At 40.6% G+C, this 19893-nt stretch overlaps 1 protein-coding gene across 3 annotated transcripts in view; it reads left to right on the forward strand.

Annotated features, from left to right (window-relative positions):
- The window catches only part of GAK (cyclin G associated kinase), a 102354-nt gene that overhangs the window by 26148 nt on the left and 56313 nt on the right, over positions 1–19893 (forward strand). For all 3 annotated transcript variants that reach the window (XM_056574973.1, XM_056574981.1, XM_056574965.1), the window contains exons 4-10: positions 2894–3008; positions 3340–3482; positions 11545–11670; positions 13538–13627; positions 14426–14561; positions 16579–16691; positions 17689–17779. In XM_056574973.1, coding sequence (XP_056430948.1) covers positions 2894–3008; positions 3340–3482; positions 11545–11670; positions 13538–13627; positions 14426–14561; positions 16579–16691; positions 17689–17779 — 814 coding nt within the window. The remainder of the gene's footprint in view (positions 1–2893; positions 3009–3339; positions 3483–11544; positions 11671–13537; positions 13628–14425; positions 14562–16578; positions 16692–17688; positions 17780–19893) is intronic.

Raw genomic sequence — 19893 nt, forward strand, 5'->3', positions numbered from 1 at the left:
TCCTCTTTAGTCTGTTATTGGCTAAGAAGCATTTTTTATGTGTTCAGGAATCGGGAAGTGTAGATCAGCAGGGATCCAGCGGACGTCAATACAGCTGGGTAAGGTAAGGAGCAATATTGAGTGTACACAAGGAATATCCAGCACCACGACCAGGGAATAAGAACGTTGCTCTTTATTGGATCATCATTAACAGGAACAAGGCACACAGAACTGACCAAGGAGTGACGCGTTTCGGCAGATGTAGCCGCCTTAGTCGTGGTACGACTAAGACGGCTATGTCTGCCAAAACGCGTCACTCCTTGGTCCGTGCTTTCTGTGTGCCTTGTTCCTGTCAATGATGATCCAGTAAAGAGCAACGTTCTTATTCCGGGGTCATGGTGCTGGATATTCCTTGTGTTCATTTGTTCCAGGCGTGTGGTCCCCACGCATTCGTGCACACGTGGCGGATTGGTAAGCTGGATACTCTACCGTTCTCCAATATTTAGTGTACTTGTATTACAGATGTCTGCTTCATACACGGTGGGTGTACAAAATAAACTAAAAATCATAGTCAACTATTTTAACAGGTCACATTAATGATCAGGAAGTTAAAAGTAGATATGATTTGATAGATGCACAAGCATTATAGTATTTTCAAATTTATAAGGCATATAAAAAATATGAAGGCAGTTAGTGCTCTTACAATGAACACACAAACTGATAGATATTGAGAGAAAAGAAGAAACTGGAAGAAAAGTAACGAATAGGATATACAAAATGCTTATGCAAGAGATGCCGAAGATTTTCAAGATAAGATTAGAAATAAATGGGCTATAGATATTGGTGTGATCAAAGAGGAGAGCTGGTGAAATGTCTAAAGTCAAAATTGCTTATATTATTGTGACACACAGGATAATCCAACTTTTGACTATATCAATCCCCTCCAACTTTAATTGGATTGGATAGGGAAATGTGCAAAGCAGCTCAATCTCATCACCTTTCCAGATAGTTTACCCTAAATATCAGTTTTCCACTCCAGTTACAAGAGTTTTAGGAACTGATTGGGTTTGAATGCCAAGCCAGAGATCTATCCAGAAGGGAAGTGAACCCATCTGCAAACAGAACTGGCTTGGCTGGTAAGAGGCCTGTGGACAAGGTAAAGGGGGTAAGGCTAAGTTCAGACGGCAGAGTGTCTGCACAGAATTCTGCATGAAAATTTTGCAGAAATTAATCAGCCATTCACTTCAATGGAATTCCATCAGCAGAGGTTCTGCTATGTGAATGGGACAGCAGGATCCCATTAAAGTCTATTGGTTATAAACTCATGCAGAATTTTCCTCCATAATTCCATGCAGAAATTCTGGTGTGTGAACATAGCCTAAGAGTTTTCCGTGATGAGATCACCATTATTGGTGTGTAGAGCTTCTTAGGTTCGGATGTAAAAAGAAGTAGTGTTGCCCGAAATGTGGGGACAGGAGGATGATTTTTGTATCATGTTACCAGCGTGCCCACATGGTTTCTAGACAGTGGTAGTGAAAAAAAAAAATTCAACATTCTACTTGGAGTAACAGCTAGCAGTACAGTGGTCCTTCAACATACGATGGTAATCCGTTCCAAATGGACCATCGTTTGTTGAAACCATCGTATGTTGAGGGATCCGTGCATTGTAAAGTATAGGACAGTGGTCTACAACCTGCGGACCTCCAGATGTTGCTAAACTATAACGCCCAGCATGCCCGGACAGCCAACGGCTGTCCGGGCATGCTGGGTGTTGTAGTTTTGCAACATCTGGAGGTCCGCCGGTTGAAGACCATTGGTATTGGAGGTTATACTCACGTGTCCCCACCGCTCCGGACCATCACCGCTCATCACCGTTGCCCTGGATGTCGCCGTCCATCGCTGTCGCCGAGTCCACGACGCTCCGGCAAGGCCTCTGGTTCCCCGGCATTCTCGCTCTCCATCGCCGCCATCATGTCGCTACGCACGCCGCTCCTATTGGATGACGGGACGGCGTGCGCAGCGACGTGATGACGACGATGGAGAGCGCCGACGATGCAGGGGATTCCGAAGAGGACGGTCCGGAGCCCTGACGACAGGTAAGTGATCATCAGCGGACCACACGGGGCACCGTAAACGGCTATCCGGTGGCAGCTGAAGCAGTCTGCGCTGCCGGATAGCCGTTTGTGCGATGGCCCCGACATACAAAAGCATTGTATGTTGATGCTGCCTTCAACATGCGATGGCCTCTGAGAGGCCATCGTATCTTGAAATGATCGTATGTCAGGGCCATCGTAGGTCGGGGGGTGGGGGGTCACTGTATAAATCTAGCACTGGTAATAGAAAGAGAAGTAAGAGAAGTGAATGGGCGTTAACCTAGCAATGCATATTTGTAAAATTAGGGGCTTATGCACAAAGTAATGATTATGCGTAAATGGTTTGGCAAAATTGTCAGAGGAATGGGCTTCTATTTAGAAGAGATGTTCTTATGAATTGGAGATAGCAAAACAAACAAAAAAGGTATAGTTACATAAATATGGCTGAAATAGTAAAGAGGTTTCCTTTTTTTTTTTTTTCCCCTTCTCCTTCAAGACCACAATTGTGATGGGTTAAGAAAGAATATGTATATACTAGTGGGTTTCTTTTAAAAGAATATATTGTAATTTTTAAAAGCTGAAAATAATAAAATTAAGAAGAAGAAAAATTGTAAGGAAGGAAATGTATATATCAAAATAAAGGTGAGAAAAGTGTACATTTTTATGTAGTTAGTTGTGATTCGAAAAAATGTCAAATTTAGAAAAATTCTATGTATGTCAAAATAGTAAAAACATCCCCATATACGTGTACGTAAGTAGTATCTGCTGTGTTTTTGTTTTGTGTACAAATTACCGTATTTTCCTTAAGATGTTGCGTTTAGAAAAAGTTATCTGGCCACCCAAATATTGTCCAGTTCTGCTCAGCTGCATCAATAGGAAAAGAGGAATCGGATACAGGCCAAGGAGAATTCCTGCTGCTCACAGAATTATGCAAAGGTGAAAACAAGATTTGGGGACTTGTGTTCTTACCAGTCTCTTCCCTGTCAGGGCAAATGTACTCTCTAGCTGAGAGAACATCGGGCAAGATTTATCGAAACCTGTGTAGAGGAAAATGGGGCCTTTGCCCATATCAGTCAATCATATTCCAACTCGTTTTTTTTTGTTTGTTTTTTGCTGTGTTTTGAAAAATTAAAGGGATCTGATTGGTTGCTATGGACAACTGGTCAACTATTCCTTTGCACAGGTTTCGATAAATTTCTCTCCCCCCCCCCTCCCTAATCAATTGCTCTTTCTTTCACTGTTGTGTTTTTTTATTTGCTTTTTATAGGACAGCTTGTAGAATTTCTGAACAAGGCTGAAAGTAAAGGTCCTTTGTCCTGTGATACTATATTGAAGATTTTTTACCAAACATGTCGAGCAGTCCAGAATATGCATAAACAGAAACCTCCAATAATCCACAGAGATCTTAAGGTAAAATACATGGCCAGTCTGTTTTTAAGACTTCGCGTCGAGTACAGTGATCCCTCAACTTACAATGGCCTCAACATACAATAGTTTCAACATACAATGGTCTTTTCTGGGCCATTGTAACTTGAAACCAGACTCAACATACAATGTTACTGACAGTCCAGATCTGCAAAACATATAAGTGGCTGGAAGAACTGACCAATTAGAATGGACATTTACTGGTAAATCACCTGTATTACTGAAGCGTATGCACTGAATTCCTGTCTGGTAGAGCCCCCTACAGTACAGGGAGGTATTACATTTTCTGTACTACTCTTTACCTGTGCCACAGTTAGCTGCTCCTTTGGACACCAGGTTAGGGAGGCTCCGTTACTTTTTTAGGACACTGTGTGCTCTGTACAGGACCCTGAAGAAGCTCCTGTCCTCTAAATAGACTGATTACAGCTCCCAGCAGCTCTTTCTTACTTTTATATGTAAGGACTTGGTTTATCTATATTAGTTATCTACTTATTTTTCTTTAATTCTCACTTTTTCCTATTTTTGGATGACATTTTGGGGCTTTAGAACCATTTACCAGGTTCCCAAAGAGTTTGAGTCTCAACATACAATGGTTTCAACACACAATGGTCCTCCTCGAACTGATTAGTATTGTAACTTGAGGGACCACTGTACTGTTAAAGTGTTCACTGTGTTACTGTACAAGGCAGTGTAACATTCTTGATGTATCTTCATTGCTTTAGTATTGTTCTGCTGAGCAGAAATCCTCTGGCTATGGTCTTCACTAAAGGCCTTTTTACGCAGGGCTAATTATTGGGCAAATGAGCTGTTCCCTTATAAGAGAATGTTCACCCAATGGAATGCAAGGGATATTCCGCAAGGACATTCTGCTGCAGCTGTGTCCCATTGGTTCAGTGCACTGCTCGCATGGCAGAGTTTTTCGCAGATGTTTCTGCTGCGGAAATTCAGATTCTGTCATTTGCAGAAAGAATAAACATGTCTATTCTGTTGCAGACTCTGCAAGGAAATGCATTGCTGTCTATGAGACGGTGCATTTCTGTGTGGTCCTAGCGCCTGCCGGATCAGGCAAATGTGTGCATTGTCCGCATGGCCATTCCACACAAATTCCACCATGTGAACCCTGCTTAAAAGGGCTAGCAATTGGATCTTTCTATGCAGCATTTTAAATTATGATCATAAACCGTACACTGTGTAAACAGAATGTGTGGCCTACAGTGATGCATTTTGAAGAGTTGCTTGATTGATTCAGCCTTGTATAGACTCCGTAATGAAGTGCTGGTGACAGATCAGAGCTTGTTATCTCGGCGCTGTTGGCCCATCTAAAAGGGCCCAAAGAGTGTAGGCAGAACATGTTGTTATCCAGTGGTTGAGCACTAATGGCTGTAAAACAGCCAATAGATAATAGAAAGCTTTTAACAACACTGAGCTGTATTACATAGCTCAACCCCCACCTAATATGAGCACTGATCTCCTAACGCATATATATATATATATATATATATATATATATATATATATATATATATATATATATATTATAATCTGTGTATGTGTGTGTGTTTAGGTAGCCACAGTATACCACTTTTGATCTGAAGTGTCCAGAATGAGCATCTGTACTGTTAGATAAGGGTTATATTGCAGGAGTGGTTAAACTGACTGACATACTTAACTGGCGTGGGAAAAATGTATGCTATGAATTTGATGTCCGTTCAGAAGTATAACTGCCTGGTCTATTTTAGGCAGCCTGAATATTTTATAATATTTTTTTCACTGAATCAAATGATTTATATTTATGGAGATATTTAAAGGGGTAGTCCCAATGGCTCCATTCTCCTGGTTCCAGATGCTTAGCTCTTCTCGCCTGGCCAAATTCTGTACGGGGCTTTGGTGAATGATTATCATATCTGCTTCTAACAGATGTGTCCCCGATGCTGATCTACAGGCTTGTATAGAGCAACATTGAAAACGCAATATTACTGCTTCAAAGCTTGTGCCCTAAAGCTGTCAGAGCAGTCAAACTACTGAGCTGTATGTTCTCAATGCCAGAAAGTTCAGACCTTAGACAAGGATATGGATAGTAGATTTATGGGGATAGAATGTTGATCCAGGGATTTATTCTGATCAATATATTAAAGTGGTATTCCAGGCAAAAACTTTTTTATATATATCAACTGGCTCCAGAAAGCTAAACAGATTTGTAAATTACTTCTATTAAAAAATCTTAATCCTTTCAGTACTTATGAGCTTCTGAAGTTAAGGTTGCTCATTTCTGTCTAAGTCCTCTCTGATGACACCTGTCTTGGGAAATGCCCAGTTTAGAAGAGGTTTGCTATGGGGATTTGCTTCTAAACTGGGTGTTTCCCGAGACACGTGTCATCAGAGAGGACTTAGACAGCAAAGAACAACCTTAACTTCAGAAGCTCATAAGTACTGAAAGGATTAAGATTTTTTAATAGAAGTAATTTAAAAAGCTGTTTAACTTTCTAGAGCCAGTTGATATATATAAAAAAGTTTTTGCCTGGATAACCCCTTTAAAGTCAGGCAGGAGTTTTTCCTTTGTTATGGGGCAATTGACATCGACCTCAAATTTTTTTTTTTTGTTTTTTTTTTGTCTTCCTCTGAATCAAAGCCGTAGGGTTTTCTGGTGGAACTTTAAAAAAAATGATGATCTGTTGCCCCCAGAAGCGATATAAGTATTGCACTTGTCCTAGGTCTGAACTGTGTCTTAGCACAAATAGATAAAACTACAGGCACATAGAGAACACACAGCTCCTTACTTCTCCTGTTCTGACAGCTATATATATATTTTAATAGTAAGTTATAGATATGCAATCTCAAAAAGGTTTAGGTTTATTTTCTTAAATTAATTTATTCTTTGTTGAAGTAAAAGGCATACGGGAGCGCAAGGTTTTAGCTCTCCCCTGCCGTATGCGCTCCCGTATGGGAGAAAACACGATGTGAACCAGCCCTAAATTGGGTTTAGTGCTGGTGAACCATCCTTCAGTTTTCCTTTTTAAATCAATATAAATGCATTGTCCATGTCAGGAACTGTCCAGAGTAGGAGCAAATCCCCATAGAAAACCTCTCCTGCTCCGGACAGTTCCTGACATGGACAGAGGTGTCAGCAGAGAGCACTGTGGTCAGACAGAAAACATCAACTCAACTTCCTTGGGAGCATACAGCAGCTGATAAGTACTGGAAATATTAAGATTTTTAATAGAAGTAATTTACAAACCTGTTTAACTTTCTAGTAGGGATCGACCGATTATCGGTATGGCCGATATTATCGGCCGATAATCACGTTTTGGGCATTATCGGTATCGGCAATTACCTTGCCGATAATGCCCCGCACCGTGGGCGATATACCGGTATGGATTTTTGCCCATACCGCTATTCCGGTCGGGCCCCTCCCCCACCCTCCGAGTCAATAAAAAAATTTAACTTACCTGTAATGGGGGTGGTCCGGGCCATCCATCCTTCCTGTAGTGTCCGCCGGCATTCCGGGTGGAGGGTGAACCGGTCCGGGCTGTCCTTCTCCGGGGGTCATCTTCTCCACTCCGGGCAGGCTCCAGCCTAGTACGCTGCATAGACGCCGCTACGCCGTGACGTCAGGTGCGTCGCTGCGCACAGGCGTCACTGCGCAGCGGCGTCTATGCAGCGTACTAGGCCGGAGCCTGCCCGGAGTGGAGAAGATGACCCCCGGAGAAGGACAGCCCGGACCGGTTCACCCTCCACCCGGAATGCCGGCGGACACTACAGGAAGGATGGATGGATGGCCCGGACCACCCTGACAGGTAGGGGGAGAGAATCGGGTGGTGGTGGCGGCGGCGGCCTATGGCACCGCAAAAGCCACTGCAGTGCATTGATTTAAAGCGCCCGCTTTAAATGAATGCTCTGCAGCGGTGTCGAGGGGGGATAAATAGCCGATAACTTATACCGGAATATCGGTATAAGTTATCGGCTATCGGCCCTAACCTCCACCGATTATCGGTATCGGCCCTAAAAAAACGATATCGGTCGATCCCTACTTTCTAGCACCAGTTGATTTTAGAAAAAAAATTCCCACTGGAGTTCCTCCTTAAATAGGCACTCTCATTAAAACTAATTTTTGCTATTGCACTCCTTATGGTAAATAAAAAAGATTTGTAATATACTTTGTTTAAAAAAAAAAAAAAAAAAAAAAGTTTTCTATGTTTTATTTGTGCTTAAAAAAAAAGCTCAAGAGCACATTTTCCCCCATCTTATACACAGACTTAGGACCGAAGCCCAAACACAGGAAGTGTAGCCTGGAGTGCTGAGGGTGTGTGTCCAACCAACAGCATATGGCAGTTAAGTGTGAGAGGAGCTATGATTGGATGAGGCTGGACACACACCCCTCTGCACTCCAGGCTGCACTTTCTGTGTTTGGACCTCTTCCTAAGTCTGTGTATAAGATGGGGGGAAATGTGCTCTTGGGCTTTTTTTTTTTAAGCACAAATAAAACATAGAAAACTTTTTTTTTTTTTTTTTTTAAACAAAGTATATTAGAAATATTTTTTATTTACCATAAGGAGTGCAATAGCAAAAATTTATTTCAATGAGTTAACCTTTAAGGCTGCATATGGCAGCCCTTAGCAATCGAGTGCCGAAAACATCATAAAATATAACTGACCCCTCCTAATAAAAGTTTAAATAAACCCCCCCCCCTTCCCATTTTTTAAATAGAACACTGGGGAAAAAAAAGAAGGAAATTATAAACCTATTTGGTATCGCTGCGCGCGTAATTGTCTGAACTATTAAATTATGATGCTCCTGATGCTGCGCGATGAAAGGCATAATCACAAAAAAATTCCGACTGCTAAAATTGCTGATTTTTGGCCACGTCACATCCCAGAAAAAACATAATAAAGAGTCCTATGTATGCAAAAGTAGTACCATTAAAAACTACAGCTCATGGACTAAAAAAATAAACCCTAACAAAGCTTTGTAGGTGGAAAAATAAAAAAGTTATAGTGGTCAGAACATGGCATTGAACAAACTTTTTTTTTTTTTTTTTTTTTTTTCTTTTTAAGTTAAAATTTTGTTCTAATTAAAATCTCACTGGCCCATAGAATAAAGAGAGCATGTCTGATTTACCGTATTGTGAAGCCTGAAAAAAATTATTGCTCCACAAAATTGCGCACTTCCATATTTTTTTCAATTTTGGCTTAAATAGATTTTTTTTTTCTGGCACCATAATACATAATATGATAAAATAAAGTGTGCCAATGAAAAGTACAACTTGTCCCTCAATAAAGAAAACCTAATACAGCTTTGTTAGTGGAAAAATTAAAAAGCTGTAGATCAAATCCATAAGGAGAATTGTTCAGGGATGCAAGTTCCTTTACTTAAAATGGCACACTTTGTATCCTTATACATATACAGTCACGGCCGTAAATGTTGGCACCCCTGAAAATTTTCAAGAAAATGAAGTATTTCTCACAGAAAAGGATTGCAGTAACACATATTCTGCTATACACATGTTTATTCCCTTTGTGTGTATTGGAACTAAACCAAAAAAGGGAGGGAAAAAAGCAAATTGGACATAATGTCACTCCAAAATGGGCTGGACAAAATGATTGGCACCCTTTCAAAATTGTGGAAAAATAATTGTTTGAAGCATATGATGCTCCTTTTAAATTCACCTGGAGCAAGTAACAAGTGTGGGCAATATAAAAATCACACCTGAAAGAAGAGAAAAAGTTCACTTATCCTTTGCATTATGTGTCTGTGTGTGCCACACTAAGCATGGACAACAGAAAAAGGAGAGAACTGTCTGAGGACTTGAGAACCAAAATTGTGGAAAAACATCAACAATCTCAAGGTTACAAGTCCATCTCCAGAGATCTAGATTTGCCTTTGTCCACAGTGCGCAACATTATCAAGAAGTTTGCAACCCATGGCTTTGTAGCTAATCTCGCTGGATGTAGACGGAAGAGAAATATTGATGAAATGTGTCAATGCAGGATAGTCCGGATTGTGGTTAAGCAGCCCCAAACAAGTTCCAAAGACATTCAAGCTGTCCTGCAGGCTCAGGGAGCATCAGTGTCAGCGCGAACTATCCGTCGACATTTAAATGAAATGAAACCCTATGGCAGGAGACCCAGGAGGACCCCACTGCTGACACAGGCATAATAAAGCAAGACTACATTTTGCCAAAATGAACTTGAGTAAGCCAAAATCCTTCTGAGAAAACGTCTTGTGGACAGATGAGACCAAGATAGAGCTTTTTGGTAAAGCACATGATACTACGGTTTACCGAAAATGAAATGAGGCCTACAAAGAAAAAAATACAGTACCTACAGTGAAATATGGTGGAGGTTCAATGATGTTTTGGGGTTGTTTTGCTGCCTCTGGCACTGGGTGCCTTGAATGTGTGCAAGCATCATGATATCTGAGGATTACCAATGGATTTTGGGTCGCACTGTACAACCCATTGTCAGAACGCTGGGTTTGCGTCTGAGATCTTGGGTCTTCCAGCAGGACAATAATCCCAAATATATGTCAAAAAGCACCCAGAAATGGATGGTAACAAAGCGCTGGAGAATTCTGAAGTGACCAGCAATGAGTCCAGATCTAAATCCCATTGATCACCTGTGGAGAGATCTTAAAGGGGTATTCCAGGAAAAAACTTTTTTATATATATCAACTGGCTCCAGAAAGTTAAACAGATTTGTAAATTACTTCTATAAAAATATCTTAATGCTTTCAGTACTTATGAGCTTCTGAAGTTAAGGTTGTTCTTTTCTGTTTAAATCCTCTCTGATGACACCTGTCTCAGGAAACGCCCAGTTTAGAAGAGGTTTGCTATGGGGATTTGCTTCTAAACTGGGCGGATCCCGAGACAGGTGTCATCAGAGAGGATTTAGACAGAAAAGAACAACCTTAACTTCAGAAGCTCATAAGTACTGAAAGGATTAAGATTTTTTAATAGAAGTAATTTACAAATCTGTTTAACTTTCTGGATCCAGTTGATATATATATATATAAAGTTTTTTCCTGGAATACCTCTTTAAAATTGCTGTTGGGAAAAGGCGCCCTTCCAATAAGAGAGACCTGGAGCAGTTTGCAAAGGAAGAGTGGTCCAACATTCCGGCTGAGAGGTGTAAGAAGCTTATTGATGGTTATAGGAAGCCACTGATTTCAGTTATTTTTTCCAAAGGGTGTGCAACCAAATATTAAGTTAAGGGTGCCAATAATTTTGGCCAGCCCATTTTTGGAGTTTGGTGTGACATTATGTCCAATTTACTTTTTTTATTCCTCCCTTTTTTGGTTTAGTTCCAATACACACAAAGGGAATAAACGTGTATAGCAAAACATGTGTTAGTGCAATCCTTTTCTGTGAGAAATATTTCATTTTTTTATTTTATTTCAGGGGTGGCAACATTTACCGCCATGACATTATGTGTGTGGTCCTTATCTGATTTTACCAACTTTGCTTTGTGAGAAATCTCCTTTTAGCAGCCATCCATTCCCTAACTATGGGACAGACTTCAGAACATAGCTGATCAGTGTCCCCCCCCCCCCCTTATAAATCAATATTTAAATTTTAGACCAAGAATATAGAAACATATTTTGGCACACACTTTTTATTTCTCTGCTCATAGAGATCTGCGCTGAAAAGACGCCAAAGCAGAAATTGGAAACCACATTCCTGCAAAGAATTTAGTCCTAATGCCAGTTGCAGGTTTTCCCTCCTTTACAGACAGACAGACACGCAGAACCATTTTGTTTGTGCCCTAGTATAATGCAAACCCTAGACTATATTTTAGTAAAGATGGAACACCTCCACAGTATGCCTTATACTTTCTATGTAAATGGTATTAACCTATTCAAATGCATCCATCCCTGGTGTTTACAAGTGGTCCGCAATGCAGCCAGTCAGAGGCCTTCGTCATTCTGTCGGCATTATGGCCTTCATTTATGTGATCTGGTGATACCAGTGCAACATTATGAAAATCTTAAAGCCATGGCATATTGTTGTTCCTTAGGGACTAATTATTGTTAATATCTGTTTACTCTTTTACAGGTGGAAAATTTGCTTATAGGTAACCAAGGAACTATAAAACTGTGTGACTTTGGTAGTGCAACCACAATTGCACATTACCCCGATTATAACTGGACAGCACAGAGGAGAGCAACAGTTGAAGATGAAGTGAGTAATGACAAAAAGACTGCACTGAGATTTTGTTTAATGCTTTGCCTATTTCCTTTAAAAAAAAAAAAAACTTATACAGATATGTAGCTAGGATGGAATCTAAACTGCCCATTCCTTGGTTGCCCTCACAGATTATCACTGTAGATAATTCAGTTTAAATATTCACATGTACAGTATTCTGCGCAAATTTAATGCACAGGATTTTTTGCTGCAGATTCCAATGTAAACTTAATGACTGAATACAGCTTTAAATCCTGCGCATCAAATCTGCACAGAATACTGTAAGTATGAATAGACCCTTAAAGGGAATCTGTCAGCTGCAACTTGCATTCCAAATTGTTGATGCTGTTAGGTAGCTGTTTCAATGAGAGAACTGGTCCCTTTCATGCCAGTGCTTCTGTGACATGGAAAAATGCTTTTATAATCTGGTGCCAAGAGTCAAAGAGGAGTTGCTGGTGCCTCCCCTTTAGAACTACATACACTGCTCAAAAAAAATAAAGGGAAGACTTAAACAACACAATGTAACTCCAAGTCAATCACACTTCTGTAAAATCACACTGTCCACTCAGGAAGCAACACTGATTGACAATCAATTTCACATGCTGTTGTGGAACAGACAACAGGTGGAAATTATAGGCAATTAGCAAGACAACCCCAATATAAGAGTGGTTCTGCAGGTGGTGACCACAGACCACTTCTCAGTTCCTTTGCTTCCTGGCTGATGTTTTGGTCACTTTTGAATGCTGGCAGTGCTTTCACTCCAGTGGTAGCATGAGATGGAGTCTACAACCCACATAAGTGGCTAAGGTAGTGCAGCTCATCCAGGATGGCACATCAATGCAAGCTGTGGCAAGAAGGTTTGCTGTGTCTGTCAGCGTAGTGTCCAGAGCATGAAGGCGCTACCAGGAGACAGGCCAGTACATCAGGAGACGTGTAGGAGGGCAACAACCAAGCAGCTGGACCGCTACCTCTGCCTTTTTGTAAGGAGCAGGAGGAGCACTGCCAGAGCCCTGCAAAATGACCTCCAGCAGGCCACAAATGTGCATGTGTCCACTCAAACGTTCAGAAACAGACTCCATGAGGGTGGTATGAGGGCCCGTTCCCCAGACCTGAATCCGATTGAGCACGTCTGGGACATAATGTCTCGCTCCATCCACCAACACCACTTTGCACCACAGACTGTCCAGGAGTTGGCGGATGCTTTAGTCCCGGTCTGGGAGGACATCCCTCAGGAGACCATCCACCACCTCATCAGGAGCATGCCCAGGCATAGTAGAGAGGTCATACGGGCAAGAGGAGGCCACACACTACTGATCCTCATTTTGACTTGATTTTAGGACATTACATCAAAGTAGGATCAGCCTGTAGTGTGGTTTTCCACTTTGATTTTGAGTGTGACTCCATATCCAGACCTCCATGGGTTGATAAATTTGATTTCCATTGATAATTTTTGTGTGATTTTGTTGTCAGCACATTCAACTATGTAAAGACTAAAGTATTTCATACGATTAGTTCATCAATCAGATCTAGGATGTGTTATCTTAGTGTTCCCTTTATTTTATTGAGCAGTGTATTTTTAGGGCTGAAGCAATCAGCAGAATTGATAATGAAAATCAATGTGAATTATTTTCGTTATCAATTAGTTGGTTGGTCGATTCGTTGGTCTGACTGACTTTACAGCTGACTTGTGTAATGTTGTTAATGTATAGTTTATTTATTTTTTTATATTCTGTATTTATTTGTAACACTCAATTTGTAAGTTTTTTTTCTTTAATTCAAATTATGGGTTATGAAAATCGTATGTTGCAGCCCAACATATATATCCCATATTTCTATATTGAGGAAACTTCATTTTCTCTTTCAGATGGTTAGAAACACAACACCAATGTATAGGACCCCAGAGATTATAGATTTGTACTCAAACTTTCCAATTGGAGAAAAACAAGACATATGGGTAAATGCTGAAAAGCAGAATACTTTTTGTTTATATGCACTGTTTTTGTTATTTAAAGGGACTCTTTATATCATAAAGGGTTAGGATTTAGAGTTGTACCCCAGCTTTTCAGGTTTTAGCAGCAGTCTTAAAACATATCACTCAATTGTGACCCAGCTCCCCCAGTCTCTGCAGTCTCAGAACATATCATCACCCACTTTTGACCCAGCTTTCCCAGTCCCAGCGGTATTCTTCAGTGATAAATTATACCATAATTATACCACCCTTTTTTTTACTTACATATAATAGCCATGTATTGCTTGTTAAAATGTAAAAAAAAAAATGGTTGTGTCCCTTTTTAAATGGAATTGTTTATATGTTAACTGAATTTTCAGTTTAGTGCCAGTGACCCTGCTGTCAGTCCCCTTTTAATTATGACAACTTAGTTTGCAGTTTACTATACTTTTGTACAGTTGGGAGTATACAAGCAGTACATCTGTAGTGGCTGCTCTAAATTTTAACAAACTGAATCATTTTACTCTTGGTACAAAATTAAAGGGGTTTTCCAGGAATAAAAAAACTGGCATTTTTTCTTTCAAAGACAGAGCCCTCCTTGTCTCCACTTTGGGTGTGGTATTACAACTTGTCTCCATTCTTTTCAATGGAAATGAACTGCAGAACCACACCCAAACTGGAGACAGCAAGAGGTCTTTGAAAGAAAAAGGCCTGTTTTTTGATTCCTGGAATACCCCTTTAAGCTTTAACAGAGGGTGCTGCATTCATTGACCATCTCTGTATTGTGACACTGTTTCACCTCAGGCTCTTGGATGTATTCTGTACCTACTGTGCTTCAAGCAACATCCATTTGAAGATGGAGCCAAGCTTCGTATAGTCAATGGGAAATATTCAATACCAGAAGACGATACAAAATACCTTGTTTTTCATGGCCTTATTAGTAAGTTAGCTAATGAAACCTGGATTTTATGGTATTAATGTGCAAGGCAGATGTAGTTCTGATACATACTTGATTGGTTTGGCCAATATCCGATACAATGTTACTTTCCTTGAAGTAAACATTTAAATGGGCACTGTCATGAACTTTTTATTTTAAATATATATATATATATATATATATATATATGTATGTATGTATGTTGTGGTACTGATGTACTACAACATATTTCTAATACACTCTAATAATTTTTTTTGTAATTGAAATACTTTTATTTTAATGTTGAAATCCGGCCACTAGGGGTCTCCCTCCTAGTGGTTGCAGCCTGCTGTGATGTCACATATTAATTCGGACCGATCCCGGCCGGGCATTGGTCCGAATTAAGTCAGGCTACGCTCGCTCCCTGGAGCGAGCGCTTTGAACTATGAGGATGCGCGCAGGCTCCCTGGCCTCGCACGCTGGCCCAGGCTCCCATGGTGAGAGAGAATTTCACCCTGCACTTTATTTTTTGTCGGGAGGGAGGAGGGGAGCGGGTTGCACGGCGGGGTTCGGGGGAGCAGGATGTGCAGCAGCTGCGACCATCGCCGTAACACACATACTGTTTTCACCACAGGCTGCCTCCAGTGGTTTCCCCACTACAACTCCTAGCATGCCTTTACAGCCAATAGATGTCAGGGCAAGCTTGGAGTTGTAGTGGTGAAACAGCTCGAGGTACACTGTATAGGGGAACTTAGGGCGGAAGTCGGCACCCCAGCAGGCATCAGTGACATCATGCCTGCTGGGGAAGTCTGCCTGGTAAGTGAGCACACTACCAGGCAGACAAAAAGGCATTTTTAATCTAGAAAAAAAAATGTAAAGGCAGGGAGGGGGTTAGGGATAGATAGGAAGGGACAGACTGGCAGCTCGTAGTGTTTAGGACTCCAGCATGAGTCTGAAATGCTTGCTGCCAGGACTGGTAGGGAGACCCCTAGTGGTCATTTCTTCAAAGTGGAAAATTAAATAGAAATAAGCATATTTTTTAATAACATGCAATTGTAAAGTTATTCTGCATACATTAATCTATAATATATCAAACGTTTTTTTGATGAGAGGTACCCTTTAATACTGTAATGCTTTTATCTGGTTTAGAAAATTATTTTCCAATAACCTTTTGTTAGAATCTTGATTTAAGGGAATTGGCAATAAGTTTTATTTAATAACTTTGTCCAGGCTCTATAATAATAGGAAAAATCCTGTACTTGCCTGCCTCGCTCCCCCTCAGCTTTCGCTATGACGGCACCTGGTCTCCAGTGTGCTTCACTTCCTGGTGTCGGGGACTTCCAGGAAATGAAGTTCGTTATTACCAGTGGCTATGGGAAAAGCCTTTCCCGGTGACCTGGGCTCATTTATTAAATAAAACCTTTTGCTGGATAACCCCTTTAACACAAAGAGCCTGTTGATTTTCTGTGGGTTGCAGTGTAATCCTTAATTTCTTATTGAATGGTGAAACGGATAACTATCTGATCTCAAGAAAGCGGACCTGAGTCTTCTGTTAGAATGGATCAGCCGGTCATACATGCACACCATTGCTCCATTAATTCGTAATTGGACCTGCCAGAGATAGCTGCACACTGGTTTGGCTGTCGCCATGGCTCCCATAGAGAATAAATACAACAGCAATGCACATGCTGGACCTGCTGCTCTATTCTAACAGGAGTCTCTGGACCCTGTTTTTGAATTCTTGGGGAGACTTTTCAAGTTGAAAGACTCCTTTTTTGATTTTGGTAATTGTCTGAAGCGAAAAGTGTATGGTACCTTCTGTTTCTGTAGAAAGTAAACTGCTGTCCGGAGTGTCTGGCATCAGCTTGGTCCTATCTCCATTTCATTAACTAGCCAATAATGGTTAAGATGAAATGACTGTTTATTCAACTGCAATGTTATGTGGTGGTCCTCCTCAGCAATAGATGAGCTAATACTTAAGGACTCCCTTTAAATGAAAAATTAATGTAGTAAGTGTATTTTTAATTTTTTTATTATGAAGAATCCATGTTAAAAGTGAATCCTACTGAAAGACTGTCCATCACAGAAGTGGTCAGTCATCTACAGGACATTGCAGCAGCAAGAAATGTGAATCCGAAATCTCCCATCACTGAGGTATATTATTATTTTGAATGTTATTGTTTCAACAGTATTAAAAAGTCAATGAGGGGCATTTATTTGATTTATGTTAAGTTTATTTTGTAAATGTAGTAAAACATAACAATAACTGGATACATTTTTTTTTGTAATTGTACTAACCTACGGAATATAGTATACATAATTTTACTGCAGGTTAAACACTGGGGGGAAAAAAAGACTTAAAAAATGTTAGGATTGCAGTCTGACCTATCACGCTTCAATAGGTGTGATTTACAGCCGTGACTAGTTACACTTTACATAGAGTGCGCACCAGATACATTTTTTTTTTTTTTTTTAGAAGTTTAAGAATCAGAAGGCAGGTATGAGCAATAAATTAATAATCTTTGTGACATTACTTATTCATGCTGATAAGTCCCCCTTAACGACGCAGGACGTAAATGTACATCCTGGTGCAGCAGTACATAACGCGCCAGGACATACATTTACGTCCTGTACATGACAGCGAGCACTGGAATGGTGCTCACTGCAGGTTCCAGCTGCTATCAGCAGCCAGGGATCCGCCAGTAATTAGCGATCGCGCTAATGTCCACCATTAACCCCTCAGATGCAGTGATCAATACAGATCATGGCATCTGTGGCAGTGCGGTCGGTAAAATGGATGATCGGATCGCTTGCGGCTGCCACGCCCCCTGAATGCAAGTCTATGGGAGGGGGCATGGCCTGGTGTTACAAGGTGGCCTGGCCGACCCCCGCAACGCACGCACAGTGTTCGGAACTAAATGTTCCGAATGCAGCCAGAACACTGGCCAGTGGACTACCCCTTTAAATCTGAGTATGGCAGTGGTTATTCAGATGGTTTATGTATGAATACGTCTATTTCACAGTGTTTTTGTGGCTTTATAGATGGCTGCACAGGGAGGATGACTTGGTTGACTGTTGGTATGTTCTTGTCTTTACATCGAAAAAAAAAAAAAAAAACTAAATAAAACTTTCAATGTTTTTGTGCTTATAGCTTTTACAGCAAAATGGTGGATATGGTAATACTGTGACGCAGAAACCTTTCAATGTCATACCACAAGGCTCCAAGCCCCAAGGGCCCTCAGGTCTGTATAAAATCTAATCTAAAAATGATTGAACAAGGACTGGTGCCAAATAAGGAAATCTGTGGATTCTCCTGTCTTAATGACCAAAATAAGTGAAATGCAAAGTATTCCCAGATGGTTTATTAAGATAGTCAGAACCAAATTCATTTTCCATTGAGGAAAGATCAGAGGATACTGATTTTTACAGTGCAGAACAGTGCATTAAAAAAGGGAATTTCAGCAGAGTACCTTTCACAATTAACCCCCTTCATGACCCAGCTAAATTTGGCCTTCATGACCCAGACCGCTTTTTTCAAATCTGACATGTGTCTCTTTAAGTGGTAATAACTTTGAACTGCTTTTACCTGGCAAAGTGATTCAGAGATTGTTTTTTCGAGACATATTGTACTTTATATTAGTGGTAATTTTTTGTTGATACATGAAGCGATTTTTGTGAAAAACTCACAAATATTGTGAAAAATTAGAAAAATGTTCATTTTTCTATGTTTGAAACTCTCTACTTGCAAGAGAAATAGTCATGCCAAATAAATGTAGTTATCAATTCCCATCCGTAACATGTCTACTTTATACTGGCATCATTTGTTAAACATTCTTTTACTTTTTTTATATGTGTGTATATATTTTGGGGGGTCATTTTCTCCTATTACCCCATGTAAAAATGTTAAATTTGGGGGAAAAAACTGCATTTTTGTGCTTTTTTTCTCATTTCTCATATACACATCCGACTTTAACGGAAATTCGTCAAACACCTATGGGGTGTTAAGGCTCACTGGACCCCTTGTTATGTGCCTTGAGGGGTTTAGTTTCCAAAATAGTATGCCATGTGGGCTTTTTATTTATTTTTTTGCTGTTCTGGCAGAATACTATCTAAATGTGACATGCCCCCCAAAAAACATTTCAGCAAAATTCACTCTCCAAAATCCCATTGATGCTCCTTCCCTTCTGAGCCCTCTACTGCGCCTGCCGAACACTTTACATACACATATGAGGTATTTCCTTACTCGAGAGAAATGGGTTACAGATTTTGGGGGGCTTTTACTCCTATTTCCCCTTGTAAAAATAAAAAAAACTGGGTCTACAAGAACATAACATATATATATTTTTTTTTAATGAAGAATTTGAATTTTCTCCTTCACTTTGCTGCTATTCCTGTGAAACACTTAAAGGGTTAACAAACTTTCTGAATGTCATTTTGAATACTTTGTGGGGTGCAGTTTGTATAATGGAGTAATTTATGGGGTATTTCTAATATGAAGGCCCTTCAAATCCACTTCAAACCTAAACTCTGAAAAATTCCGATTTTGGTAATTTCGTGAAAAAATTTAAAATTGCTGCTATACTTTGAAGCCCTCTGATGTCTTCCAAAAGTAAAAACATGTCAACTTTATGATGCAAACATATAGTAGACATATTGTATATGTGAATCAATTTATAATTTATTTGGAATGTCTATTTTCCTTACAAACAGAGAGCGTCAAAGTTAGAAATAAATGTCAATTCTTTCATCAAATTTTGGAATTTTTCACCAAGAAAAGAAAAATACCGTATATTCCGGCATATAAGACGACTTTTTAACCCCGACTTTTTTTCGGAAAAGTCGGGGGTCGTCTTATACGCCGGGTATTGGGGTCCGGGATAGGAAAACTTATGACTATCTGCCCGGGCCGGCTCCCGTGTGCGGGGGCCGGCCAGAGCAGATAAAAACTAATTACTGATACTAAAAACCAGGGTGTCTCCAGTAGTGCTGGGCGGTATGACCTAATATTTATATCACAGTATTTTTTCAGGTTATGGCGGTATCACGGTATTACCATGATACCATGGGGGAAACAGTGTATAAGTGCAGCGGCTGACAGTTAACCCCTTCCCCGCCATGGGGACCGTGTGCACGGCCCCCATGGCGGGGAAGGAGTAAACTGTCAGCCGCAGCGCTATCATGATTTCCCCCATGGGCGCACTGACGGCTATTCACTTACATTTTCGCCGCTGCACAGCTTACAATCCCGGTCCCCAGCTGCGGCCGCTGCAGAGCCTTCTCCCCCTGCAAGCGCTGAATGTACGGGCGCGGCAGAGCTTCTGATCCCGGTCCCCACTCGGGGATCAGAGAACAGAGC

The sequence above is a fragment of the Hyla sarda genome, chromosome 1, assembly GCF_029499605.1.
Source record: "Hyla sarda isolate aHylSar1 chromosome 1, aHylSar1.hap1, whole genome shotgun sequence".
NCBI classification, from domain to species: Eukaryota; Metazoa; Chordata; class Amphibia; order Anura; family Hylidae; genus Hyla; species Hyla sarda.